The following is a 24,031-nucleotide window of genomic DNA, read 5'->3' as shown; positions in this document are numbered from 1 at the left end:
TGGAAAATACTTGGCCTGGCAAATGAAAAGAAAAAGGGAAAATAAAATTGTTAATAAAATTATTTTGGGCAACAAAGAAATTGTTAATCAGGAAGGAATTAAAAGAGAGTTTTATAAGTATTATGCAAATTTGTATAAAAGTCATGTGGGGGATAAAGGGAAAATAGATGCCTATTTACAGGAAATTAATGTCAAACCCCTAACGGACAATATGAAAAAGATCTTAAATGACCCAATTGGTAAAGAAGAAATTGAAGCCAATTAATTCAATGGTTTTCTGTTTTAATCTGAACCTCTTATTATTGTTCTTATTATATATCAGGGGTAGGGAACACTGGCTCTCCAGATGTTTTTTGCCTACAACTCCCATCAGCCCCAGCCAGCATGGCCAATGGCTGGGGCTGATGGGAGTTGTAGGCAAAAAACATCTGGAGAGCCAACGTTCCCTACCCTTGTTATACATTAACAAAATCTCTATTCTAGTATGTTGTATTCATTTCTCTGCAACAGGAGGTCTTCCACTTTTTTTCTTTACGCTAAAGACATCCTTTTGCAGTGTTGCTTTTCCACTTGCAGAAGATAGGAGGATAATTTCTAATAATATGCAAACCTGTACTATATGCCCTATGATGTTCATGGGGATCTATTGACCTCCCACACCCCCAGGGCACAATTGTGAATGGGGCAAAGCAAGCTGCTGTAAAAGTGAGGAGACAAGAGAGCTCCGCTTCACCTTGTACAACTCCATTTATGCTAGACAGGATCTGCTCCAGTGTTATTAATAGCTCAAGGTATACTTCAGTGATCCAGTTTGGTGTAGTGGTTAAGTGTGCGGACTCTTATCTGGGAGAACCGAGTTTGATTCCCCAGTCCTCCACTTGCACCTGCTGGCATGGCCTTGGGTCAGCCATAGCTCTGGCAGAGGTTTGTCCTTGAAAGGGCAGCTGCTGTGAGAGCCCTCTCCAGTCCCAACCAACTCACAGGGTGTCTGTTGTGGGGGAGGAAGGTAAAGGAGATTGTGAGCCACTCTGAGACTCTTTGGAGTGGAGGGCGGGATATAAATCCAATATCTTGACACAAAAAAAAACCCTGTTGAAAATAAACAATCAGATGTCTGATCGATGTTGGAAATGTAAAAAACATGAAGGGTCCTTCTACCATATGTGGTGGACTTGTGAAATGGCTGTACAATATTGGCAAATGATCCAGCAAGAAATGTCAAAGATTTTGGGATATAAAGTGAAGAAGGCACCAGAAAGTTTTTTGCTGGAATTACAAATAGAAAATTTTCCTAAATAAGATAGAACATTTCTTTGGTACATGCTTTCAGCTGCACGGACATTGTATGCGCAGTTGTGGAAGCAAAATAAAATTCCAGAAAAATGGGACTGGCTTATGAAAACTATGCACTGGAGTAAAATGGACAAATTAACAAGATCATTAAAGGAACTTGATATGGACAAATTTAATAATGAATGGCGAAAGTTTCAGAACTATGTGGAAGAACACTGGAGAGTGAAAGGACACTTGGTGATATTTGATAATGGATAACTTGTTTAAAGTAAAGTAATATTAGCTATTTTTAATTTACTGAGATAAGAATTATAGTTAAAATGAGAGTATGAGAATATATCTTGTTCTTTCTTAAAGGATTACAATAAGATAGATAATATGACTTAATTTAGTATTATATTGGATTTTTAATCAAATGAGGTAGTAACCATAAAGAAATATAAGTTCCTTTTTTCCTTCTTTTTAAACAGTGTCTTAAAATGCTAAATTACTTTTATTGTTTGTTATATTGTAAGTAACACCAGGGAAGTCTTGAAAATGGAGATGGGGAGGTGGAAAAGGTGATGCAACATATTGATTTTTATTTGAGGAAAGTAATTGAAATAGTGATATAATATGTTGTAGAATAATAAAAATTGTTTTTACAAAAAAAATTATAATAAAGGGGAGCCCTTGGGCAATTGTCCTTGATCATAGACCACAGCATGTCCTTTATTTGTGTCTGTGAAAATTTGGAAGGCATTTTATTTCTTTATTAGATTTTGTTTTAAGTTGTCACTCACCCAAAGGGTCTCATGGTGACTTACATTAAAACCAATAAAGTTAAACAACATAAAAACAAATAACAAACACTGAAATATTAAATGATTAAAATATATATAGCTATCACCATACCACTGTTAAAAAAGCCCAGACATGTTCTGAAGGCCAACCTGAACAATTCGACTGTACATGCCTTGTAAAAACTTCTTACAGGGCATAGGTGTCATCTGAGAGTGCATTCCATGAGGTAGGAGCCACAACTGAGTAGGCCACAAATAGGCCCCGGTGACAGCAAACTGAGCCATTCTGGGGCCAAATGAATGGGCTTGTCACATTTAGTATTAATTAGGAATGTGCAGTTTTTCCTTTTTCTGTTTCATTTTTCCAGAAATCAGATCTGTGCCGCATTTCACTCCTCCCCTGATTCTTATCCAGCTAGGAGAATTTCTAAAATTAACTGTGGAAACTCGACATGTGCATGTTACCTTGCTTTTCTGTTCTTTTAGTTCATTTGCATATTTTTTTCTTTCTGCATTAATAATGCGCTTGTGTGAATCAATGGTAGAATGCAAAAAAAAACAATCTTGATGTAATTGTAGAATAGGATCAAGTTGCTCGCATGCACTCCTACACCAATATGCACCAGTGCATTTGTGCATCTTGATGCTATCCTACACATAACCATACAGCAAGATGGATAAAACAATGCAAAAAAATGCGTACACAACACAAAAAAGAATACCTAGTCATGAGTCCAGTCATATTGAGACTGCTTTTTTGGACTGTACCCATCAGAAATGGAGAGGAGAGGATAGACACAGATGGACTGAAGGAAATTAAAACAGCAGAACAGCCTATATTCTGTTAGAAATACGGATATTTTTTTTTTTAAAAAGTGATAATCAAAGAGCCCTAATGCTTTTCAGAAACAAGACCTGGTAATGCAGAACTTGAATCCAGGGAGCAAGTCAGATGCAGCCTAAAATCAGATGAAGCCTAGCCTAAAGAAATGCTGTGGAAAGATGTCGGTGTAGGCATGCCCCTAAGAAGGGACAGGGGACATGGGGCAGTAGTCCTTATGGGCTAGATGTGCTCTGGAAAGGGTAATGTTCTGAAATTAAATGTGTTTTCTCAGTGCTGATGAAGAAGATGGACCATCCCCACATTGTGAAGCTCATTGGGATCACAGAAGACGATCCAACGTGGATTGTGATGGAGCTGTATCCTTATGGAGAGGTGAGGTACATGGCTTTCATCGTGCACACGGGTAGGGTTGCCAAGTCCAATTCAAGAAATATCTGGGGACTTTGGGGGTGGAGCTAGGAGACATTGGGAGTGGAGCCATAAGTAAAGTTGTGACAAGCACAACTGAATTCCAAAGGGAGTTCTGGTCATCACATTTAAAGGAACCACACACCTTTTAAATGCCTTCCCTATATTAGAAATAAGGATAGGGGCACCTTCTTTTGGGCCTCATAGAAATGGACCCCCCCCCCCCCGGTCCAATCTATTTGAAACTTGGACCACATTTTGAGGAGAGTCATTAGATGCTATGAAACTTTGGTGCCTCTACTGCAAAACACAGCCCCTCCAGAGCCCCAGATCAATTCTCCATTATTCCCTATGGGAATCAATCTCCAAAGGGAATAATGAAGTGCCCAGCAGACATTTCCCTCCCCCCACCCCCTTTTCTGATGACTCTGAAGTGGGGAAGGTCCTGCTCCTACCTGGGGATTAGCATCTCTACTCACGAGTTGCTGAACTTCCAACTTCTTCGAAGTAACACAGAGCAACCGACCTCTGAAAGGATTTTGCGACCAACAAAGGGTCTGGGCTGCAAGCGACCTCTGCAAAGATTGTGTAACCAACAGAGGGTCTGGGCTGCTTTCATAGCCATGTTATTCTGCCTGCTTCTCTGCCCCCCTTCAGCCTTAAAAATGCAGACGCACCATTCTAACTCCGCTTTCCAGTGGAGTCTGAAGCCTCCAGAGGTGGAAAGGTACAGGGGGCTGTGGGAGCAGGGCTCCCCCCCGCTGGCCAGTTGACAGGGATTGGAAAGGAGCCTGAGAAAGTGGGAGAACACCCGCTGGGACCTGGGGATTGGCAAGCCTACACACGGGTGACAGGATTTACTAGAACAGGAATGGAAGCCAGGTAGGATATTGTCTGGAGGGGCCTGGTGAGAACATAAGAGAAGAGCATAAGAACATAAGAGAAGCCATGTTGGATCAGGCCAGTGACCCATCCAGTCCAACACGCTGTGTCACACAGTGGCCAAAAAATCCCAAGTGCCATCAGGAGATCCACCAGTAGAGCCAGGACACTAGAAGCCCTCCCACTGTGCCCCCCACCAAGCACCCAGAATACAGAGTATCACTGCCCCAGACAGAGAGTCTGGGTCTTAGGCAAGGGAGAGGGAGGAAAGGGGGTTCCCGAACAAAGACAGGTACCTGCTTTCTCCCCTTGCATAATGGTGTAGGATAGCATGTGGATGCTGCCTATCTCTGCCAGTTGTCTTACTTCCACTGTTTGGGTTTCCAAACAATCAGTCATCTTTTTGGTATCTGTCAGAGGAGAAACTTGAATTTGAGGTTCTGTAGAGAGAAGAATTGGGAGTCCGAGCTATTCCTGACATGTGTTTTCCTCTCCCCGTTGCAGCTGGGACACTACCTCGAGCAGAACAAGGCTTCCCTGAAAGTCCTTACCCTCATCCTGTACACCTTGCAGGTTGGCAAGGCCATGGCATACCTGGAGGCCATCAACTGCGTGCACAGGTACAAGAATGACTCCGATGAAGTGGGAATGGGGTGCTTTGTGGAGGCACCTTTCCATGGTTTCAAACAAGCAAAGACTACCCCATAAACACCTCTGCACTGTCATGGTGTTCCCAGAGCTATACAGAATCCCCCAAGGGCTATAGAGACCCTGCGTTGTGTGATGTGAACAGACTTGAGAGTACCCGGAAATATGTTGACAGAGCTCAGGAAGCTGAGACAGTTCTATAGTCTGCAACATTGCAAGGCTAACGTCTGAGTGTTGGAATGGAGGGCAGAATGAATTGTTTTTCTAGGACTATGTACTTAAAGAGCAGTGGGAAACAGACCTTAATCCATCCAACCCCACCCACCCCACTCGTGCATTCAGACACACACACAGAGAGGAAGATCTGAGTGTTGGATTGGAGGGCAGGATGAGTTGTTTTTTTTAGGACTGTGTATTTAAAGAGCAGTGGGAAACAGACCTTAATCCATCCAACTCCCCCACTCGTGCATTCATGTACACACACACAGAGAGAAAGATCTAATGCCTCAGCACTAGCCTCAATTCCCAGCCTTACACTGAAGGGGGACAAAAAGGATGCAACAACACTGGAGCACAAAGGCAGCCTGTGTGTTTACATAAATCTAGAACCTCAATCTGGATGAGTGGTGATGCAAGTGGTGAGCAATCATGCTCAGGTACCCCTGCTGCCATGACCAACTCGATTTGTTATCTGCAGGGATATCGCTGTCAGAAATGTCCTGGTGGCTTCTCCCGAATGTGTCAAATTGGGAGACTTTGGCCTCTCCAGATACATTGAGGATGATGAATATTACAAAGGTAAGAAAGGATCAGTGGAGCGGGGGGGATGAAGCTACATTTGAACACAGTATACAAGGAAAGTCCCTGGCATCTTTGATTTACAGGATCCCAGACAGGTAATCTAGGAGCAGCTTCCCTTTGTTAGTCTGGAGAGCCCCTGCCAGTCAGAGAAGACTCTACTAAGTTAGAGAGTTTGATTCAGTAGTATCATATATTTGTAACTGCTAAATGTTCTCATGCAGCTCAGGTATGCTTTGCAACGGGGGCTTTTTTTTTGTAGCAAGAACTCCTTTGCATATTTGGCTACACACCGCTGATGTAGCTAATCCTCCTGGAATTTACAGTAGGCCATGTACTAAGAGCCCTATAAGCTCTTGGAGGATTGGCTACATCAGGGAGGTGCGGCCTAATATGTAAAGGAGTTCCTGCTACAAAAAAAACCCTGTTTGCAACAAAGTTTGGAAATGCAACATTGTATTTATTTAATTATTTAGCGCATTTAAAAAAAAAAACCAGATGGCAATGGGTTAGTTGAGCCAATAGGCTGGGTCACTACAAGGCAGGTTCATGTGCTTAGTTTGCATGATTCTGGAGATTTCTGGGACCTGGAAACAGGGAAAGAGGGCTACTGTGAAGTGATTTAATACAGCAAGAGAAATCTTAACTCTTGGTTAACTCATTGTGATCTCTTCTCCCCACAACTCAGCTTCGGTGACTCGCCTACCCATCAAGTGGATGGCGCCTGAGTCGATCAACTTCCGCCGCTTCACCTCTGCCAGCGATGTGTGGATGTTTGGTGAGTGGAAACTGAGGGGCAGGGAGAGACATTCGCCTTTACCTTCAGTCACACCCAGTTTTTGAAGAGAAGACAGTCAGATGCAAATGCAAAAGGAGAACCCAAGCACAGGTTTAAGGTGCTGGGTCTTTTTTGGACTCAACTGAAGAACAGGCTGGAGATAACAGGCTGGAGATAACAGGTTTACACTGGAGAGTTTGAGGGGGCTCAAATAACCCAGTCCATAGGTGTTGCCCCTCATTCTCCCTGACAGTGGGGGAGGAGTCACTATGGGAATGGAATGCCTCTAGCTCTTGGCTTCTACAGATAAGTAACTTTAGCCTCAAGGGAAGGAACTTGTTCCCTGAAAACCAGGAGCTTGTTGCACCAGGCACACACCCACAGTTTGCACTCCCATAGGCAGGCGGTTGCACATTCAATTCACTGTGCTGCATACTGGATAGCTTCATGCCTGGCTTTTGTCTTTTATTGCTTTTTAATTTAAAGCTAAGGTGTTTATTGGAATGGTGCAGTTATCTAAGGATGAGAGGCACAGAGTCTGTTGCCTTGGCTTCCTTGCCCTATTGTTGATTTTGAATTCACTTGGCTCTTGCCATTGGCAGGTAGTTTGTGACCATAATGATTCTTCATTGGCACTCCCTTTAGGGTTACCAAATGTGGTTTAGGACATTCCAGGAGTTTTGGGGGGAAATGTGGAGAGGCCAAGGTTTGGGGAGGAGAGGGATCGCAGCGGTGACTATGAGGAGCATATTGCAAAAAACATAAAAACCAACAATAAAAATTTCTTCAAATATATTAGAAGCAGGAAACCAGCCAGGGAGGCAGTGGGGCCCTTGGATGGCCAAGGGGTAAAAGGATTACTGAAGAAGGATAGGGAAATGACTGAGAAGCAGAATGCATTTTTTGCCTCCGTCTTCACTGTGGAAGATAAGAAGTGTTTGCCTGCTCCAGAACCATGAATTTTGGAAGGGGTGTGGAAAGACCTGAGTCAAATTGAGGTGACAAGAGGGGAGGTCCTACAACTGATTGATGAAATAAAAACTAATAAGTCACCAGGTCCGGATGGCATACATTCAAGAGTTCTGAAAGAACTCAAAGTTTAACTTGTGGATCGCCTGACAAAAATATGTAATCTTTCATTGAAATCTGCCTCCGTTCCTGAGGACTGGAAGCCTTTACACCCTTTTTTCCCTGCCATGGTTTGTGTACTTTCCAGAGCTGCAGAAATTCAGCAGGTACTTTTTCCTGCCTGAAGATGTAGTGACAGGGGAAGCTTCACCAGATGAATTTCTGGCTCTTGCACAACCATTAGAGTCTCAAGATATCTGCCACATATTATAGCGACAACTGTATGTGGTGGTAAAGGAATGGCAGCAGTGGTTGAGGGGCACTCCATATAGAGCCTTCAGACTTTATAAGTGATGACTACAGATTACTACATTTTGCAGGCTACTGTCCCCCTAAAAGTTCTCAAAGGGGAAAAATATGTGCAGCTTGAACCTAAAAAGACTACATTGACAGGATTTCAGGAGACAAATAAGCCCTGAAGGCTGGATGTAGGCCCTGGTCTTTAGGGAGGGGATGCTGGCAGGGTATCATGGAGCAAATCAGCTCCTGGGTCTCCAATCTGAAACTTTCCCCCCACCCCAAAACTTTTGCCCGCTCTGATTTCTTCCTGATTTGCTCCACTGCAGCTGTTTGCATGTGGGAAATCCTCAGCTATGGCAAGCAGCCATTCTTCTGGTTGGAGAACAAAGATGTGATTGGGGTGCTGGAGAAGGGGGACCGCCTGCCCAAGCCTGATGCCTGCCCACCCATCCTCTACACTCTGATGACCCGCTGCTGGGATTATGACCCCAGTGACAGGCCCAAGTTCAAGGAGCTGGTCTGCAGCTTGAGGTAAGTGAGAGGGTGGCCCTGACCACCACCACACACACTGGATTTTACAGGCCAAAGTATGCAGTGCATAAACGTTGAATTCTGTTGCTTGTACATAAATGCTGTCATCCACCCTGAGCCTGTTCACAGGAAAGGGCGGAATATAAATCCACAAAAGAAAGAAAGAAAGAAGACACGATGGCAAGATGTCCTCTTATTCTGCATAATTCTGCAATGGCTTCCAGTTTTGCATAGTCTAGGGTATGGCTTTGTTTATTTATTTTAAAAACATCCATCCCCATTTTAGTCACAATGGGGTGCATTCAAGGTATCTTACATTAGATAAAAACAAGGTAAGCAGCAGCAATGAAGAGAGTAGCAAAGCAGACCCCTAGCTAGAAAGAATAAAAGTGGCAGGGAGATAAGTAGGGCACTTAAACCCTCATTTTGAGAAGTATTCAGTCAGACTCCAGATGGATGCTGTAATTTCTTCAGCCATTGTTCACACAGTTTGAAATGTACTAAGTGCACTTGAGGGCTCCCCTGTTTCCCTGGCCAACAAGGCACCTACATGTGTGCATGTGCTGTTTCTGTGGAATCCTACATTGGGGCAGGAGGTTTTGAACCTGATGTCCATTTACCTGGGTTCAACAATAGCCAAGTATTGATGGTCTCTGTGTTTTGGATAAAAGTTGTTGAGAGCTCAGGAGTGGTCCTATTGATTCTCTGGCCCCGGGCCAAACTGGAAGATGGCGGTCCAGAATAATCAGCTGTAGGGCAGTGCCCTCTCAAATTACAATGGACCCCCCCCCCCCAAAAAAAAAACACCAAAAAACCACTGCCTAAACCTTGGGCACCCCTGGCCACCCTAGAGCTGGTTGATATCCTCCCCATGCTGTCTGAATCTTGGGAAGCACTGAAGATCAGTCACAGTCATGGCTTCCAGGCAGTGGCTAGGGCAGCTGTTTGCAGGATGGTGGAGAACTCAGGGCACCTGTCCCAGATGCCCTATGGCTCAGACTGCTCCTTTTGGGAGCTTTGCAAGTAGCAGATAGTGCAGTTTCATAAAGCTGAATTGGTTTGTTCCCTTTTCTTCCCTGTTTGATAAAAGTGACGTTTACCAGATGGAGAAGGACATCGTCCGAGAACAAGAGAGGAACAACCGCCACCGTCCCCCCAAAATCATGGAGCCCACCTCTTTCCAGGAGCCTCCACCAAAGGTAAGAGGAATACAGTGGCCTCTTGGCAGTGCTGGCAAACTTGTGATTTCACTGTTTGGTTTCAAAGCAAAAAGTTTATGCAAATGTGACAGGGAAGGGGGTGGACCCTGAGCACCTCCAGGATTTAGTAATGTCTAAGCTTCACAACAACGTGCTGTAAATAACACTCCCGATTTATCCAATTTAAACAGTTTAAATCAAATAAATAAGATCTTAAAATGATTCTCTAGGATTTAATACATGGGTTGTTTTAAATCAGGGTTTTCCAAACACTGTTTCAACACGCACACACATACACACACACACACACACACACACACACATTATTACGCATAGACTCATTAGTCTTAGGTATAAAATAATTGTAACTGCATTATTTTGTCTCACCAATGAACACTTTAACTATAACCAACTATTTATACCCATGTTAATTTTGTTTAGCACCTGGATATTTTAAAAACCTGCAGAAAATGCAAAATTATTTCCAAATATGGTTTGACTTCCTGCTTTGTTCTTCCAGCCCAGCAGGCCCAAGTACAAACCACCTCCTCAGACTAATCTACTGGCTCCCAAGCTCCAGTTCCAGGTAAGGACTTCAGGTTTCCCTTAGCCAGAGAGGTGAATGATTTCCCTTCCTTGAGCTCCAGTTTATTCCATATGCTGTTCTGACAGGAAGAACAATCCCTTGTACTTTATCATTCTTGCCAAGCTTATGTAGCCAGCGGTTCAGATATTACTCCAGAGCTGTGGATCTTTCATCACCTTGGTGTTTTCTGCTGAGTTTGTAGCCACTGCTTAATGCTTTTCAGGATTTCTATGAGACCCAAAGCAGTCTGCCCCATAATAGTTTCAAATGCCACACTGGAAACTTGGTTTTAGACCTTATGCTTTTCATTGAACAAGTACATTGAACAAATACAGGTTTAATGGTCAAATTTATCATGTAGAAGTGTTGTAGCAGGCTCATTCGCTCTTTGACTGCAATTTTTGCAAGATTGCTTTGTTGAAAGTGCTCCTTGGAATTCCTACATCTCTGCAATGATGTCGCAGCACCGGGCATTGTGTGTGATGTTCAAATGTTAAATGCTTTTGGCTCTAAAGAAATACATTCCCTCCATGTTGTAAGGCAGAGCAGAACCTGACTATGCTTCCTTGTTGGCAATCCGCCCCTGACAACGCGCTTCTCTAATGCTGCTGTGTATAGGCAATTCTCTCTTTTAGTAATAAAGAAAACTTTTGCTTTAGGACATCCATTTTCTCCTCCCTTGAAGTGGGATTTACAACTTCTGTTTAAATGTACCCTCCCAGCCCAGCCCAGTGTTTCTATTACTGGTGGGAATGGTGAGTTTAGAAAGGATGTTTAATAAATCAAGTGCACCTGTTGGCTATTTATTGGTCACAACACGACAAAGGACATCTGTCTTCCTACAATCCCCCCAGGGCAGTTTTCCAAATTTCTAGTGCTTCTAATTGTTTAAAAAAACCTCTTTGCAGCCATATAGCTTAAGCACTCATGTGGCCTTTCTAGAACAAGAACCCCAATTTGTGCCATCCATGTCATGATTCACCCTGTCTTGACCTCCTGTATGAAGCAAAAGGGCAAAACAAAAATTAGTGTAAAAGTCTAGAAGTCGTGGTCATTGTCATTGGTGACTTCTAGATGTGATGCCTGGTGCTGTACAGAATACAAGAAGGCAAGGTTCCTGTTCACAAGTAGACAAAAATGGGTTCTTTGTAGGTCTTGCGTTGAACTATTAAAATTTCCATTAAGTAGGATTGCAAAGTGGCTTTCACCCTGCAGGCAATTGATTAAATTGGCTTTTAAAAAAAAATCAAATAAAAGCATAATGCTTCATGATTGCGGCTTGTATCAAGCTGTTTTCTGGTACTGAACAAGTTCACCCCCTAATAGGATTTCCGAATGCTGATGTGAAAACCATCAAATGTCCCTGGCACAAATGCCCAATGCTTCTCATTAAAGGATAAAATCTAGCCTGAATACAAGCAGGCAAGCTCTTTCCTGTCGTCCAGATGCTGTGTGAAAGTCTCCTTCCAAAGTGTGCTCTCTCTGCTCCTCTGTGTGTGTCTACTGCCTAGCCGTGTCTAGTTTTGTGTCCGTTGCCTTTGCTTCCCCCTCCTCAGGTGCCCGAGGGTCTGTGTGCCAGCTCGCCAACGCTCACCAGTCCCATCGAGTACCCATCACCTGTCAACTCCCTACACACACCACCGCTCAACAGGCACAACGTCTTCAAGCGCCACAGCATGAGGGTAAGGTGTGGCTGGCAGGCTGGCTTGGTGCACATTCTCAATGCTAGGAAGAAGGTAGAGCTTTGGTGGCCAGTGAGATGCATGTGTATGACTGAGTCAATTTTGGTACATTACCAGCCTCAAAAGGTGTTTTGCTGTCCTCTCTGCAAGCTGTTTCAAATCTGCATTCTCCATAGGCAGGTGAGGGGTGGGATTCTGAACCAGTTAATTTTCTAAATGATTGAATACCTGGAAATGTTGAAGAAGAGTCATGTTTGTGAAAGGTGCTAGAGAGGGTGGATCTTTAATTGCTGAAGCCTATCTGAGTTTATTTTTACTCCCACTGGGTTTTCAGGTGTCCACATGAATTGCATGAATGCTGGTGTGGTTCTGGGATGTAAGCATGGAGGTTCCTGATTCAAATGTCACTTCAGTCATGAATGCAGTAGACCACATTAGCAAGCTACTTCTTTCCCACAATCACCCTCATTGCCCCATCTGTGAGATAGGGTAAATTACAGGCCTACTTTAAAGTATTGCTGTTAATGCTTCATATTTGAAACGTTTGAGTATTCCAAACTATTTTATGATGAATACATGGTTATATCCCATTTTTGAGATATTGCAGGGTAACAAGAGTTATGACAAGGAACCAAGGTGCCTATGCACATTTTAGAGTACAAAGGCTGGGATCCCTACCAGGTTTTGAGGCATAACATAATTACATGTGGACTGGGCAATCTTCTCAGTTCCTATGCATGCAGCACCTACTTAGAATCACGACTGCAGTTCACATAGAGAAGGAGCTTCAGCCTCCCCCCCGCCCCCAGTGCCATTTTCCAACTTGAAACAGTCTTGGGGGGTATGTTCTTAGGCCAGCTTATGTCAAGTCCCCAGCAGTTCAGTGATCCACACCAGGCCATTCAAAGAATAGTCTTTTATTGACTTACTGACAGGTTAGGTTCAAAATGGCTCTTGCGAAAACTGACTTTGTCAGGCAAATGCCCTCTACTTATACCTTATGTTAAAACCATTATATATTCAAACACAAGGTGCAGAGCAAGCAATCCCTCCCCCCACCCCCTAGTTCTTTCCCAGTCCCAGTGTAGGTGCAGACATATCAGGCAGAGATGGCTTTGGCCATCCCTGAGATCAGGCAGAAGGAATGCTTTAGTTGTTACAAAGAGATAGGAGCTGGCTAAGTGAGAAATGAAAGTAGCGTTCTGGCTAAATGGCAAGAGGCACTCTTGACAGCTGAGGAAACCCAAATGTATCCCAGGGAACATGTGGGTTTCCCCAGGGAGTACTCTGAACCCAACCTGTGTCTTCTGTAATGCATGGAGTGATCTGGCCTGAGTGATCTGGCCTGTTTCTGCCCATTGATCAACTGAACATTGATAGGCAGTGGCTAGAATTCCTACCATGAGTGAGCAAAGAGCAAGCCTACTCTGCCACCTGACCTGCCAAGTGCCATTCCTTGCCTTTTCCAGATGCTGCCAGCTTCTGCCCGCTAATTGTCTAGGTACCACTTAGTATCTCCTGGACTCTTTTCTTGGAGTCTCAGGTCTGCAGCTCCAGAAATATGGTACCCTCCTCCCATGCAGACAGTCATGAGACAGGTGCAACATACACAGTCCTATGAGACTGTGGCCTTCAGCTCTTAAAGGTGGCCTTCAGGTCTTAAAAGTAATTAACCACATAAAGTGGCCCAGAAGCTTGCCCTTTAGCAGAGCCTCAGATTTATGAAGACAAACACAATCCCTCAGTCCAGGGGATCACATTCTAGGCATCTGTCCCACTTAGGAAGCTTTGTTTCCCCCCCCCTCCCCCAATAACTATAGCTTTGTAACAAAGAAAATTTCTCCTCTGAAGAACAGGGGGACTCTGTGACCTTGTTCTAAGCTTTTGGCCTACTCTGTTGCTAGGCAACATAGAACCTGCAGCATTTTAGCCCATTATGGTGAAATAAGTAGGCCCTAAAATGTCTTTTGTGTTCATTACACTTACACTGGTAGTTGCAAAAAAAAAAAAAGAGGGGGTTCCATTCCCTCTCCCCCCTCACTTCTGATTTCTAAATGACCCCCTCCAGCTGAGGCTCTTTTCCTCTTACAGCAGCAATATTCCAGGCTCCTTATGGAGTAGTGATGGTTGATCAGTTGTACAGGAGAAAGCCATGTCTCTTGGAAGGTTTGGAGTATTTCATAGGCAACAGGCCCTTTTCAAGCAGGCTGCCATTCACTATACAGTTGCACCTGTTACTGGAGGCAAGGTAATAGGTGCAGCAACACCTGTAGAAGAAATTAATGCTGCCTCACCATGATGTGGTTCATTACCTTTCTTTGCTCCACTGTCTCTGCTGTGTGTACTAATTCTCTGCCTTAACTTAGTCCCTGACTGCCACTGACCCCAACTATCTTTCTGCTTCATCTCACTCTTCCTCCTCTTACAGTGTTATATATTTGAAGATGTAGAAGGTGCTGTGTGTGACTCCATTAGTCCGAGCCTTCATCATTTTGGGGGGAGAGAGCAGAAAGTGTGTGCAGGGTCACTCACTTTGTGTTATATTGGAGTGATCGGAAGAGACAAAAATAGCAGCAGCTCTGACTTTCATGTAATATTTAATTCCCCCCTTGGGACTCGATGATGGAATCAACATTTAGCAGTTGTCCTGAGACAACAAGCTCTTGCCTGCGCTCCCAGGAACTTCTGCAGTGCTGCAGCTTCATCTTCCTACTTGTTCACCGATTGCCGAGGAACTGTAATACATACACCTATCACTAACTGGAAAAGACAGTCCTTGTGTTGTTTGTATGATCTCTTCTCCTGGGATGAAAGAGAAATGAGGCAAGACCCCACCAGATCTTGTTGATGCTCTTTAAGAATGGAAAAAACATTCTTGCTGGATTAGACCCAAGGGCCATCTAGTCTAGCGGGGCAAGTAAGAGAGAGCTATCCTGTTGATTGTCAATCAGAGGTATACTGCCTCTGAACATGGAAATTCAGCTTCCTTGCCTCATTTTCCATACTCTTTAAGGAATCAAATTTGTCAACAGAGCAGCCTCAGAAATAGGTATCCCAGGACAACTGATCATGTGAACGAAGTTAACATAGGTGTTGTTCTTTCCCCACAAGGAGGAGGACTTCCTTAGGCCCAGCAGCCGGGAAGAGGCCCAGAAACTTTGGGAGATGGAGCGGGCCAAGATGAGGCAGCTCCTTGACAAGCAGCAGAAGCAGATGGCAGAGGATTATCAGTGGCTGAGGCAGGAGGAGAAAGCTCTGGTGAGTTAAGCAGAAGACATGGGCAATAATCAGGTTGCTGTCCAGTCTTTTTTCCTGTTAAGAGTCTCTTCAGCAGGGTCATATGAACTCATTTAACTGAGGGATTCAGAGGAATCACCCTCGGGGAAATAATATCCTCCTGATCACAGTTTTGTTTAGGTTCTTGATAGTAATCAAGATCCCTAAGAGGAAGAGATTTGTGAACCAAACCAGAAGTTGTCTAGGAGATGTGGGGTTAGGGTCTTCTGCAGGAATTATCTGGTGTTCCCCAGACACCTGTTTGGAAACTAAATTTGTCCATTTGGAAACGAAACTTGGCGTATAAATTGCTCAAGTTGAACACCTGAAGTGATCGCTTCAACAATGCATTTGCAATTTTAAAAGATCGCATTTTGAATGATTTTCTGTTTGTGCAGTGGCAGCATTCAGTCACTGTTGATGCAAATTCACAATTCTGCTTGGATTATATATGCCCCCTAAATTTGACATCCATCATGTGAACATTTGAACTGCATGTTTGCAGATGTGTTTCCACCTGAGATTAAAGCTGATGCCTAACTGCTGTTTGCCCTTCTTCTCCACCACAGGACCCCATAGCCTCTATGAGCAGTGACTCCTCCCCCCCAGTAAGTGTCCTCAAAGGGCAGCATCTCCAGCCTTGCAATCCTTAAAAATGTCCTCTGCTGCCTTTCTAAAACTTTATCCATTCTTTCTTCTACTCATGGTCCAAAAAGTGATAGTTTTAAAGTAGATTGTCAAAAGGTCACATGGGCTGATTCCCTGTGATGTCAGGACCAGGTCTCCTCCCTGGTCTGTGCACTCCAAATTGTTAGAGAACTGATGTAGCGCAGATAGGTGCCCCCTTGTGTAAACCATTAAAGATGATTTGAGAGCAAGTGACCTGATGGCTCAGTTCAGACAACACAAAACCATTGTAGCCTGTTGTAGCCAAGAAGGTCTGTCGAACCAGAATCTGAAGTTGATGCATGAATCACTGTTATTACCTGTCCAGAGCGAAGATGACAAACCAGCATTTGTTGAGGGAAGCCAGGAGCTGAATGATTCTATGAGGCCAGTCCTCATTTCCCTAGCCTGCCATAGTTACAGTATACCATGGATTTGGACTATGTCTGAATCTAGCCAATGTATTTCATGTAAACAGAAGCCCCTTTAAAATAGCTAAATAATCTGGAAGGATAGAATTCCCCACCACCACCACCACTGAACTTTTGTCTTCAATTCCACATTCATCTTTCATGGGATTATTTGTGCTATGCTCTAAGCATTTACTCCCAGAACAAAAAGTGATGATTTTAGAGGAGGTGCCTCATCCTAACCCTCAAAAGCCCCACCCTCTCTGTACTGTAATTCTATCCCTTCCAAGCACCTGATCAGGTGTTCAGAGAGCATATACAGGCATACACGAATACACTAACATTTTTTCTGCCACTTCCCAGCCTTCCTTGCCAATCCCAAACCTCAGTAGGGCTTCTCTACCCACCCCATTCCCACAACCACACAGCTAGCTGTCTCCCTCTAGGGTTCCTATATTCTCCACTTGTAGCTCTTAGGACCCCCAGGGTTCCTGTTGATAGCTCTCAAAATCTTTAATTTTCACTTGGCACCTAAATGTTAGTGCCAAGCAGATATCCTTGGGGAGGGCATTCCCAATGTGTATAATGACCATTGGAATGTCCTTTAACCAGCCACCTAACCCCAAACACTGTTGGAGTCTCTGATAGGCAAGGGCATTGATAAATGACCTGTGTAAATGGGCATGTTTATGTGGGAGAGGGAAGCCCTTCTTGGCCTGAGCCCAGCTTCTTTGGAGGTTTCTTGGACAAAACCATCACTCTACATTGTACCAGGACCCTGGAGAGCCGCTGCCACTCTGAGAAGACAATACTGACTTTGATGGACCGAGGGTCTGATTCAGTATAAGGCAGCTTCATATGTTCAGGAAAGAGGTTTTCACTCTTAAGCCTTTCTGCTCTTGCCTTTTCCTTGCCTCTCCTCTTGAATGTCTGGGTCGCTGTTGTCTACTTCCTCTTTTGTTCCTGAGCATCAAAAGCAAGAGCACACCAAAATATTCCTCTCAACAGTTGTCTGAGATTGCATGATTTCTGTCTCTGCTGCTTAGCTTTAGCTTATTTGCCATCCCACTTTCTGCATTGTACTGAAATCTTAGTTTTCAGAAAATATCTTGTTCCTTTTTCAGAAACTTCCTGAGAAGGAGATGGGCTACAGTGAGTATTTTTGCCAATCTGTTCCATTGTTATCTTGCATCCAGGAGTTCTAGTGCCACAGTCTCTTTGTTGTCTTTGCTACACAATATAATGTTTGTTTTTAAACCATTATTATTTATCCCCTTACAATCAGTGTTCCCTCTTAGCTGAGTTAGTGTGAGCTAGCTCACAGTTTTTTTTAGCCTCTGGCTCACACATTTTTGTCTTAGTTCAGGAAGGATGGCTCCAGAGCCAACTAATTTATGCAGTAGCCAAATCGCTCGCTCACAACCTTAATGCCAGTAGCTCTTTTGCTCACAAGACTCCACAGCTTAGAGGGAGCATTGCTTATAATGTATTTCACACATAAAATAACTTGATTTTCACTGCAATTGTCTACAAAAACTATAATGCACTCTTTAAAAATCTGTAAATATATTGAAATGCCATCTGTTAACTAGTTAACTCGCCAGGTAGTTATCAGATTTTGTTTTCAAACCAGCCATCTGAGTAGTAATATTGTCTATGTGTGTTGATGTGTATAACTGTACTAAAAAGCTCTTTGTTTCCTTTTATTGATGGCTTAGCCGAGTTTACAGGGCCCCCCAAGAAGCCACCCAGGTTTGTACCACAGGTATGTACTTAAACTTCACCCCATGGCAAGTTGCTTCCTTTCCAGTGTTGTGCTGGACTCTGGCCTGATTCAGACATACTGTTCACGCATGGGGGCCAAGTAAGGTAGATGTTTACAATATTGCAATAAATGCCCTGGAAAACTATGGAAATTGAGGGCAGAGTGAGCTACAATCTCAAGATGGAGCACTGGGCTAACTAAAACAGGTTTTGAACATGGGGCTTCCACAGCCACTGTGGACCTGCCTCTCACCAAAGAAGTCTCTGTTGTTCCACTTATCCTTCATATAAGAGCAAGACTAGGCTAGAACTCATCTTCCAGGTATCCCAGCTGTGTTCCAACAGTCTTTTATGCCTCTCCACACCCTCTCAAGATGAAATGGTACAGCCTGCATACACGGCCATGAGAATGAAGACCATGAGAATGGAAAACACAGCGTTCACCAGAAATTTGTAGACCATGCATGCCCTGGTACATGAGCAGCTTTCTAGAGAAATGCTGCCATGGCTTCAAGTGCGCCCAAAGTCCTTATCCTCAGAAGAAGACAATTTCTTAATCTCTAAGGACATAAGAACATAAGAGGTGTCCTGCAGGCTCAGACCAGTGGTCCATCTATTCCATCATCCTTCTCACACAGTGGCCAACCAGTTCCTCAGAACATGGTTCCCTGTGTTGGCCATGCATGCCTTTTTCTATTTGGCCTCTTTGTGGGACAAGTAATTCTGCTGTTTGTCTGCATCAACTTAGTCTGGACCATTCATTCACTCCTGATGTGAAAACTATGATTGCTAACTCCAGCTTAGAAAATTCCTGGAGCTTTGGGGGCAGCGCCTGGGAAAGATAGAGCTTATGGAGAGGGGAGACCTCAGGATATGATATTGTAGTCTGCCCTCCAAAGATGCTACTTCATTCAGGGGAATTAATCTGTGAAGTCTAGAGATCAGTTGTAATTCTAGGAGAACGCCAGGCTCCATCTGGAGGAGGAGGAGAAGGAGAAAAAGAAGGAGAAGAAGAAGAGATTGGATCTATACCTCGCCCTTCTCTACGAAGCAGTTTCAGAGCAGTTTACAATCTCCTTTCCCTTCCCTCCCCACAACAGACACCCTGTAAGATAGGTGGAGCTGAGAGAGCTTTGACAGACACTGCTCTTGAGCTCTGACAGAGTTATGACTGACCCAAGGTCATACCAGCAGGTTCATGTGGAGGAGTGGGGAATCAAACCCAGTTCTCCCAGATAAGAGTCCACGCACTTAACCACTGCACCAAACTGGCTCTCCAGATTGCTAAGGCTAACCTGCTAAGGTTACCAGCAGAAACACAGCAGAATTGACTTACTTCAGAGGAGGTCCGCCTAGAATCCTGAGTCATGCATAGAGTATGGGCTCCTGAGGGCAGATGGCACATCTTTTTACGCACTTTCCTTCTTGGATCTTTGTGTGCTTCTGATTGTCATTTTCTTTAAAAAAAAAAAAGTCTTTGGTATAAGGAGTTTTGGAAAGCCTATCCTAAACTATCCTATCCTTTTCAGATGTCACTTCAGCCAACTCCTACGGCCAACTTTGACCGGACGGACGATGCTGTGTACAGTGATGTTATGGACCTGGTGAAGGCTGTTTTGCAGCTTAAGAATGAGGTCAGCAACCATCCACCAGAGCGGTACATCCTCGTTGTGAAGGTAACAGAAAACTTTCCACTATACCTTTGGGATAGTGAGGAACTGGGAAAAGTTCATTGAATGGAACTTTGAGGAGGGGGGTGGGTGGAAAGCAATATTTATTACCCCTGAGTATGGAATTCTGAGGATGAATGGTGGGGTGCCTTGTTCATTTTGAGGATGAACAGCCTTTGGGGTGCTTGTGAACTTCCCAGAAATATCTTGGTTGGGCTGTGCTCAGGACAGAACTCTGGACTAGAAGCATCTTCTCTGACACAGCTCAGGCAGACCTTTTGTGCTCAACGCAACTGTGTCTTAAATTAATCAGAGAGTTGCTGCTGGGAACATAGGCAGCTACCTTATTCTGAATCAAAACATTTGGGCCAATTATATTTAGTATTTATAGATTTTTTTAGTTTATCTATTATTGATCTCTGACTGAATCTGTAAAGAGCTTTGTGATGCATTTGGACCTTTCTTTGTTATTAGAGAAGCAAGTTCCTGTTGTAACCAAGGCTGTTTCTTTCTAGTTACATCCAACCTATAAACTATGCTGCCAATTTGGCTGAGTCAATGTACGTCCCTGTATGTTGCTGTAATCTCTCAGAGAAGGATCGCCATAATGTGTGCTGTTCTTGAAGACAATTCAGAAGCTTCAGCTAGTACAAAATGCCAATGTGTATAATACATAACCACACGGCACATGTACTGATGTCCTTCCCAGCAAAATTCAGATGCTGGTCCTTCCCTTTAAAGCCATTCACAGCCTGTAGTCCACATGATGGAAGTACTTGCATCTTCTATTATAGACCTGCATCATGGCTCAGATCGGTACAGATTTCCCTTCTCACTGTCCTTTCTACACAATTAGTGTAATGATCCCTGGCTAGAAATTGGGCATTATGAAATGTCTTGCCTATCAATGTTTACTAAGCCTGCTCCTTGGTGACCCTTGAGAAAGGCTTGGAAGACTTTTATTTCTCAAAGAGTATTTTGATGATAATTAAGCAAATGGAAGAACTGATCCTGGATTCAGGTATGTGGTGAAGTGGGTGAAGAACGAGTGGATTTATAATCCTGGTATCAAAGCCTCATGTCTAAGACAGTTCCAGAACTACCCAGAGAACAGCCTTTCTGGCCAACAACTGGCCAAAGTCAAGGAGCCTTGACTTTGTGCTTTTTGTTTTCCCCCATGGCAGAATGTAGGTCTCTCTCTTCGGAAGCTCATTGGAAGTGTAGATGACATCCTTCCAGCTTTGCCTTCATCTTCGCGCCATGAGGTAGGTCTCAGCAGCAAGTCCTCTTCTTTGCCATTGGGTGAGGCTGCTTCACTGAAGCCTTAGAAAGCTATCTCAGGTGGCCTGCGTTTGCTGGGAATCCTTCTGAGATATCTCTCAAAGAATAATAATAAAGTGCTATCAAGTTAACCACTAACTTGTGATGTTTTCAGTACAAGAGACAAGCAGAGGTGGTTTGCACGCATTGCCTTCCTTTGCATAGCAACCCAGGACTTCCTTGGTGATCTCCCATCCAAGTATTAACCAGGGCCAACTCTGCTTAGCTTGAGGAGCTCAAACTAGTCTGAACTGTTCAGGCTGCTATGTCAAAGAACACACAATGCAAAACCTGTGTGCCATAATATTCTGTGTAGATTTCCTACCTCAATAACTCAATATTGGTAGATCCGCTTTGAATGGAGAAGTTCTCAGCCTTAGCCCTGGTTTCTTCCATTAAAATGAACTTGGGTTTCAGGTTATTTGTCTGGAGAGCCACTGCCCTTCCAGAATAGACAATTGTGAACCAAATAGATGATGATGATGATTATGATGATATTGGATTTATATCCCGCCTTCCACTCAGTCTCAGAGCGGCTCACAATCTCCTTTACCTTCCTCCCCCACAACAGACACCCTGTGAGGTGGGTGGGGCTGAGAGGACTCTCACAGCAGCTGCCCTTTCAAGGACAACTCCTAGAAGAGCTATGGCTGACCCAAGGCCATGCTAGCAGGTGCAAGTGGAGGAGTGGGGAATCAAACCGGGTTCTCCCAGATAAGAGTCCGCACACTTAACCACTACATCAAACTGGCTCTAACACTGAGTCAGATAGTGAGCCAGATTGTGAGCCAAATGGCTCACAATTTGACTTGCAACCTGGCTCACGGTCTGACTCAGTGTTCATCCATTAGCGATGGTGGTGGAAAATGCTGTCAAGTTGTAGCCAACTTAAGTTGACCCCACAAAGTTTTCAAGGTAAGAGGTGAGCAGAGGTGGTTTGCCATTTCCTGCCTCTGTGTAGCAGCCCTGGACTTCCTTAGTGGTCTCCCATCCAAGTACTAACTTGGACGACCCCACTTAGCTTCTGCAATCTGACAAGACTGAGCCAACAATAAGTGGCTGATAATTCATGAATAAGAAAAGTCTGTATGGATTTCAAATTCATTTACCGCATTTTCTGCACATCTTCATTCCTAGACAATAACCCCAAACTCTCATGGAGCAAAGTGATACACTGCTTAGACAGAAAAGTCTTCTGTCTCCAAGTATCCTACTTGAAAAGGAAGGGAGCTTGCTTTGAGATGTCCTTTGAGCTAACTTGCTGCTGACGTATTATATATTCCCTCCCCATTGGCAGATCGAGGGTACTCAGAAACTTCTCAACAAGGACCTTGCCGAGCTGATCAACAAAATGCGCTTGGCTCAGCAGAATGCCATGACTTCTCTGAGTGAGGAGTGCAAGCGCCAGATGCTGACTGCCTCCCACACCCTGGCCGTGGATGCAAAGAATCTTCTGGATGCTGTAGACCAAGCCAAGGTGCGAGCCAACCTGGTGAAGGTCTCGTTTGAGTGACTGAGAGAGCTGGCCTTTAAAGTAACACACATACACATATATATATTTATATATATATAAACCCCTCCAGTTCCCCCATCCCCCGTGCCACAGAAACTCTTGTGTCTTTGGTTTTGTCACGTCTGTCTTCTGAGAACAAAGGAGGAGACTCCTGAGAGAAGCCATGCTCAGGGCAGGGAAGAGACTTTTGTCTTCTTGCATCCCATAGAACGTGCTGCTAAGGGCAGGGGTTGGGGGTGGGGGGAACGTGCATCAAAGACCCCTGTCCTCTGGTGGAGGATACTTAAGGCCATTCAGTGGGGCTTTCTGAACCTTCACCACTTGTGTTATCACAGAAAGTGGATTGCCTGTATTATGTCCTGCTTCCTTTTGGGTACCTGTGACAGTGAGAGGTACCATCCATCTGGCTGGTGAAGCAGATCAAAGGCAGGTGTGGGTGGGGCGGCTGGTGGGCCCCACAGTGTTCTCAGGGTAAGCCAGAGAAGGGTGGGTCAAGGTTGCTCCTTGGTTGTTCCAAGGGTTTTAACGGTCAACTGGGAACAGGAGACTTGCTAAGCGAGTCTCTTGATGGAGAAATTTCCCATTGGGGATACTGGTTTGTTGGAAGAGACTATTTTGCTTCTTTGTACATTGTATAGAACAATTTATTTAACAACTAACAACCGATTTGTGAAGCCCCCTCCCTAATCCTTCCTTCCTTTCTTTCTCCCTCCTGCTTCCCAAACTTAATTTGAGATGAACCAATGTAGGGGGAATAAATGGATCTCCGAATTATGTAGGTCTGAAAGGACTGTAAGGGGGAAAACTTACTAAAAACTAAAGTTTCAAATACGAATGTAAATTAGCAAGAAAACACACACAAGCACCTCTCCCTCCCATGCTTTCAATGAAGCTTGAATCTGGACCTTGATTTAGAATTTAAAATAGTATTTGAATTCGCTGGGGTTTTTTAGAAATTAAATAGGGCTCACAACCTTGAAACTCAGGCTTCACTATGAAACAGACGTTTCATGGAAATCATTCAGGTTTTTGAAGCTTTGAAGCCATTCATTCGTTTTTTAAAAATCAATTGTTTTGAATGCAGGATCCTCTCTCCTCCCCAAAATTCAGAATCCATGTGCTTTTTCTCTTGTGCCTGAGAAGTCGGGTTGTGTTTCTTTTCTTAAAGAAAAGGCCTGGAGTGAGGTCAGCTGCTGACCTGAGCGTCTTTGTAATATTATCTTGTGCATTTAGAAAAAGGCAACTATACCAGAAACCTTTCTGTTTGATACGATTTGTTGGTTTTAAACTGAACATTGTGTGTTTTGGGGGGGCTCTCACCACACATCTTAACAAAGCTGTTATTTTTTGCTCGAGATAAATGAGGTAACCCAATTCTCTGGCTGATCTTCTCTTTCTTTGTTGAGGGTTAAAATTGCTTCTTGACACGGTCATGTTATTAGAATACATACTTAGCTATTTATGGTTCCTCTTCCTCCACCTCCATTTTATCCTCACAACAGTGTCAGCTCACTTGGCTGTAGGAGATGGAATCCTCCTATGAGGTAAATTTGGCCGGGAGAGAGAATATCATCCAAAAGAGCTTCATGGCCTCCTCAGTTCTAGCTTTACCA

At 44.0% G+C, this 24,031-nt stretch overlaps 1 protein-coding gene across 4 annotated transcripts in view; it reads left to right on the top strand.

Annotated features, from left to right (window-relative positions):
- PTK2B (protein tyrosine kinase 2 beta) overlaps window positions 1-23,792 on the top strand; it is a 128,510-nt gene extending 104,718 nt beyond the window's left edge. For 2 of the 4 annotated variants that reach the window (XM_060250408.1, XM_060250409.1), the window contains exons 17-31: window positions 3,191-3,291; window positions 4,714-4,829; window positions 5,555-5,655; window positions 6,344-6,433; window positions 8,128-8,332; window positions 9,423-9,531; window positions 10,052-10,117; window positions 11,674-11,799; window positions 14,911-15,057; window positions 15,645-15,683; window positions 17,276-17,303; window positions 17,870-17,916; window positions 19,445-19,591; window positions 20,770-20,850; window positions 22,203-23,792. In XM_060250408.1, the coding sequence (XP_060106391.1) occupies window positions 3,191-3,291; window positions 4,714-4,829; window positions 5,555-5,655; window positions 6,344-6,433; window positions 8,128-8,332; window positions 9,423-9,531; window positions 10,052-10,117; window positions 11,674-11,799; window positions 14,911-15,057; window positions 15,645-15,683; window positions 17,276-17,303; window positions 17,870-17,916; window positions 19,445-19,591; window positions 20,770-20,850; window positions 22,203-22,418 (1,619 nt within the window). In that variant the 3' untranslated portion in view covers window positions 22,419-23,792. The remainder of the gene's footprint in view (window positions 1-3,190; window positions 3,292-4,713; window positions 4,830-5,554; window positions 5,656-6,343; window positions 6,434-8,127; window positions 8,333-9,422; window positions 9,532-10,051; window positions 10,118-11,673; window positions 11,800-14,910; window positions 15,058-15,644; window positions 15,684-17,275; window positions 17,304-17,869; window positions 17,917-19,444; window positions 19,592-20,769; window positions 20,851-22,202) is intronic. The other 2 variants (XM_060250415.1, XM_060250410.1) reach the window with 2 other exon arrangements.
- Window positions 23,793-24,031: the final 239 nt, after the last annotated feature.

The sequence above is a fragment of the Heteronotia binoei genome, chromosome 1 (assembly GCF_032191835.1).
Source record: "Heteronotia binoei isolate CCM8104 ecotype False Entrance Well chromosome 1, APGP_CSIRO_Hbin_v1, whole genome shotgun sequence".
Taxonomy (NCBI): domain Eukaryota; kingdom Metazoa; phylum Chordata; class Lepidosauria; order Squamata; family Gekkonidae; genus Heteronotia; species Heteronotia binoei.
Note: the sequence above shows the minus strand (reverse complement) of the source record. Positions and strands in the feature narration are given on the sequence as shown.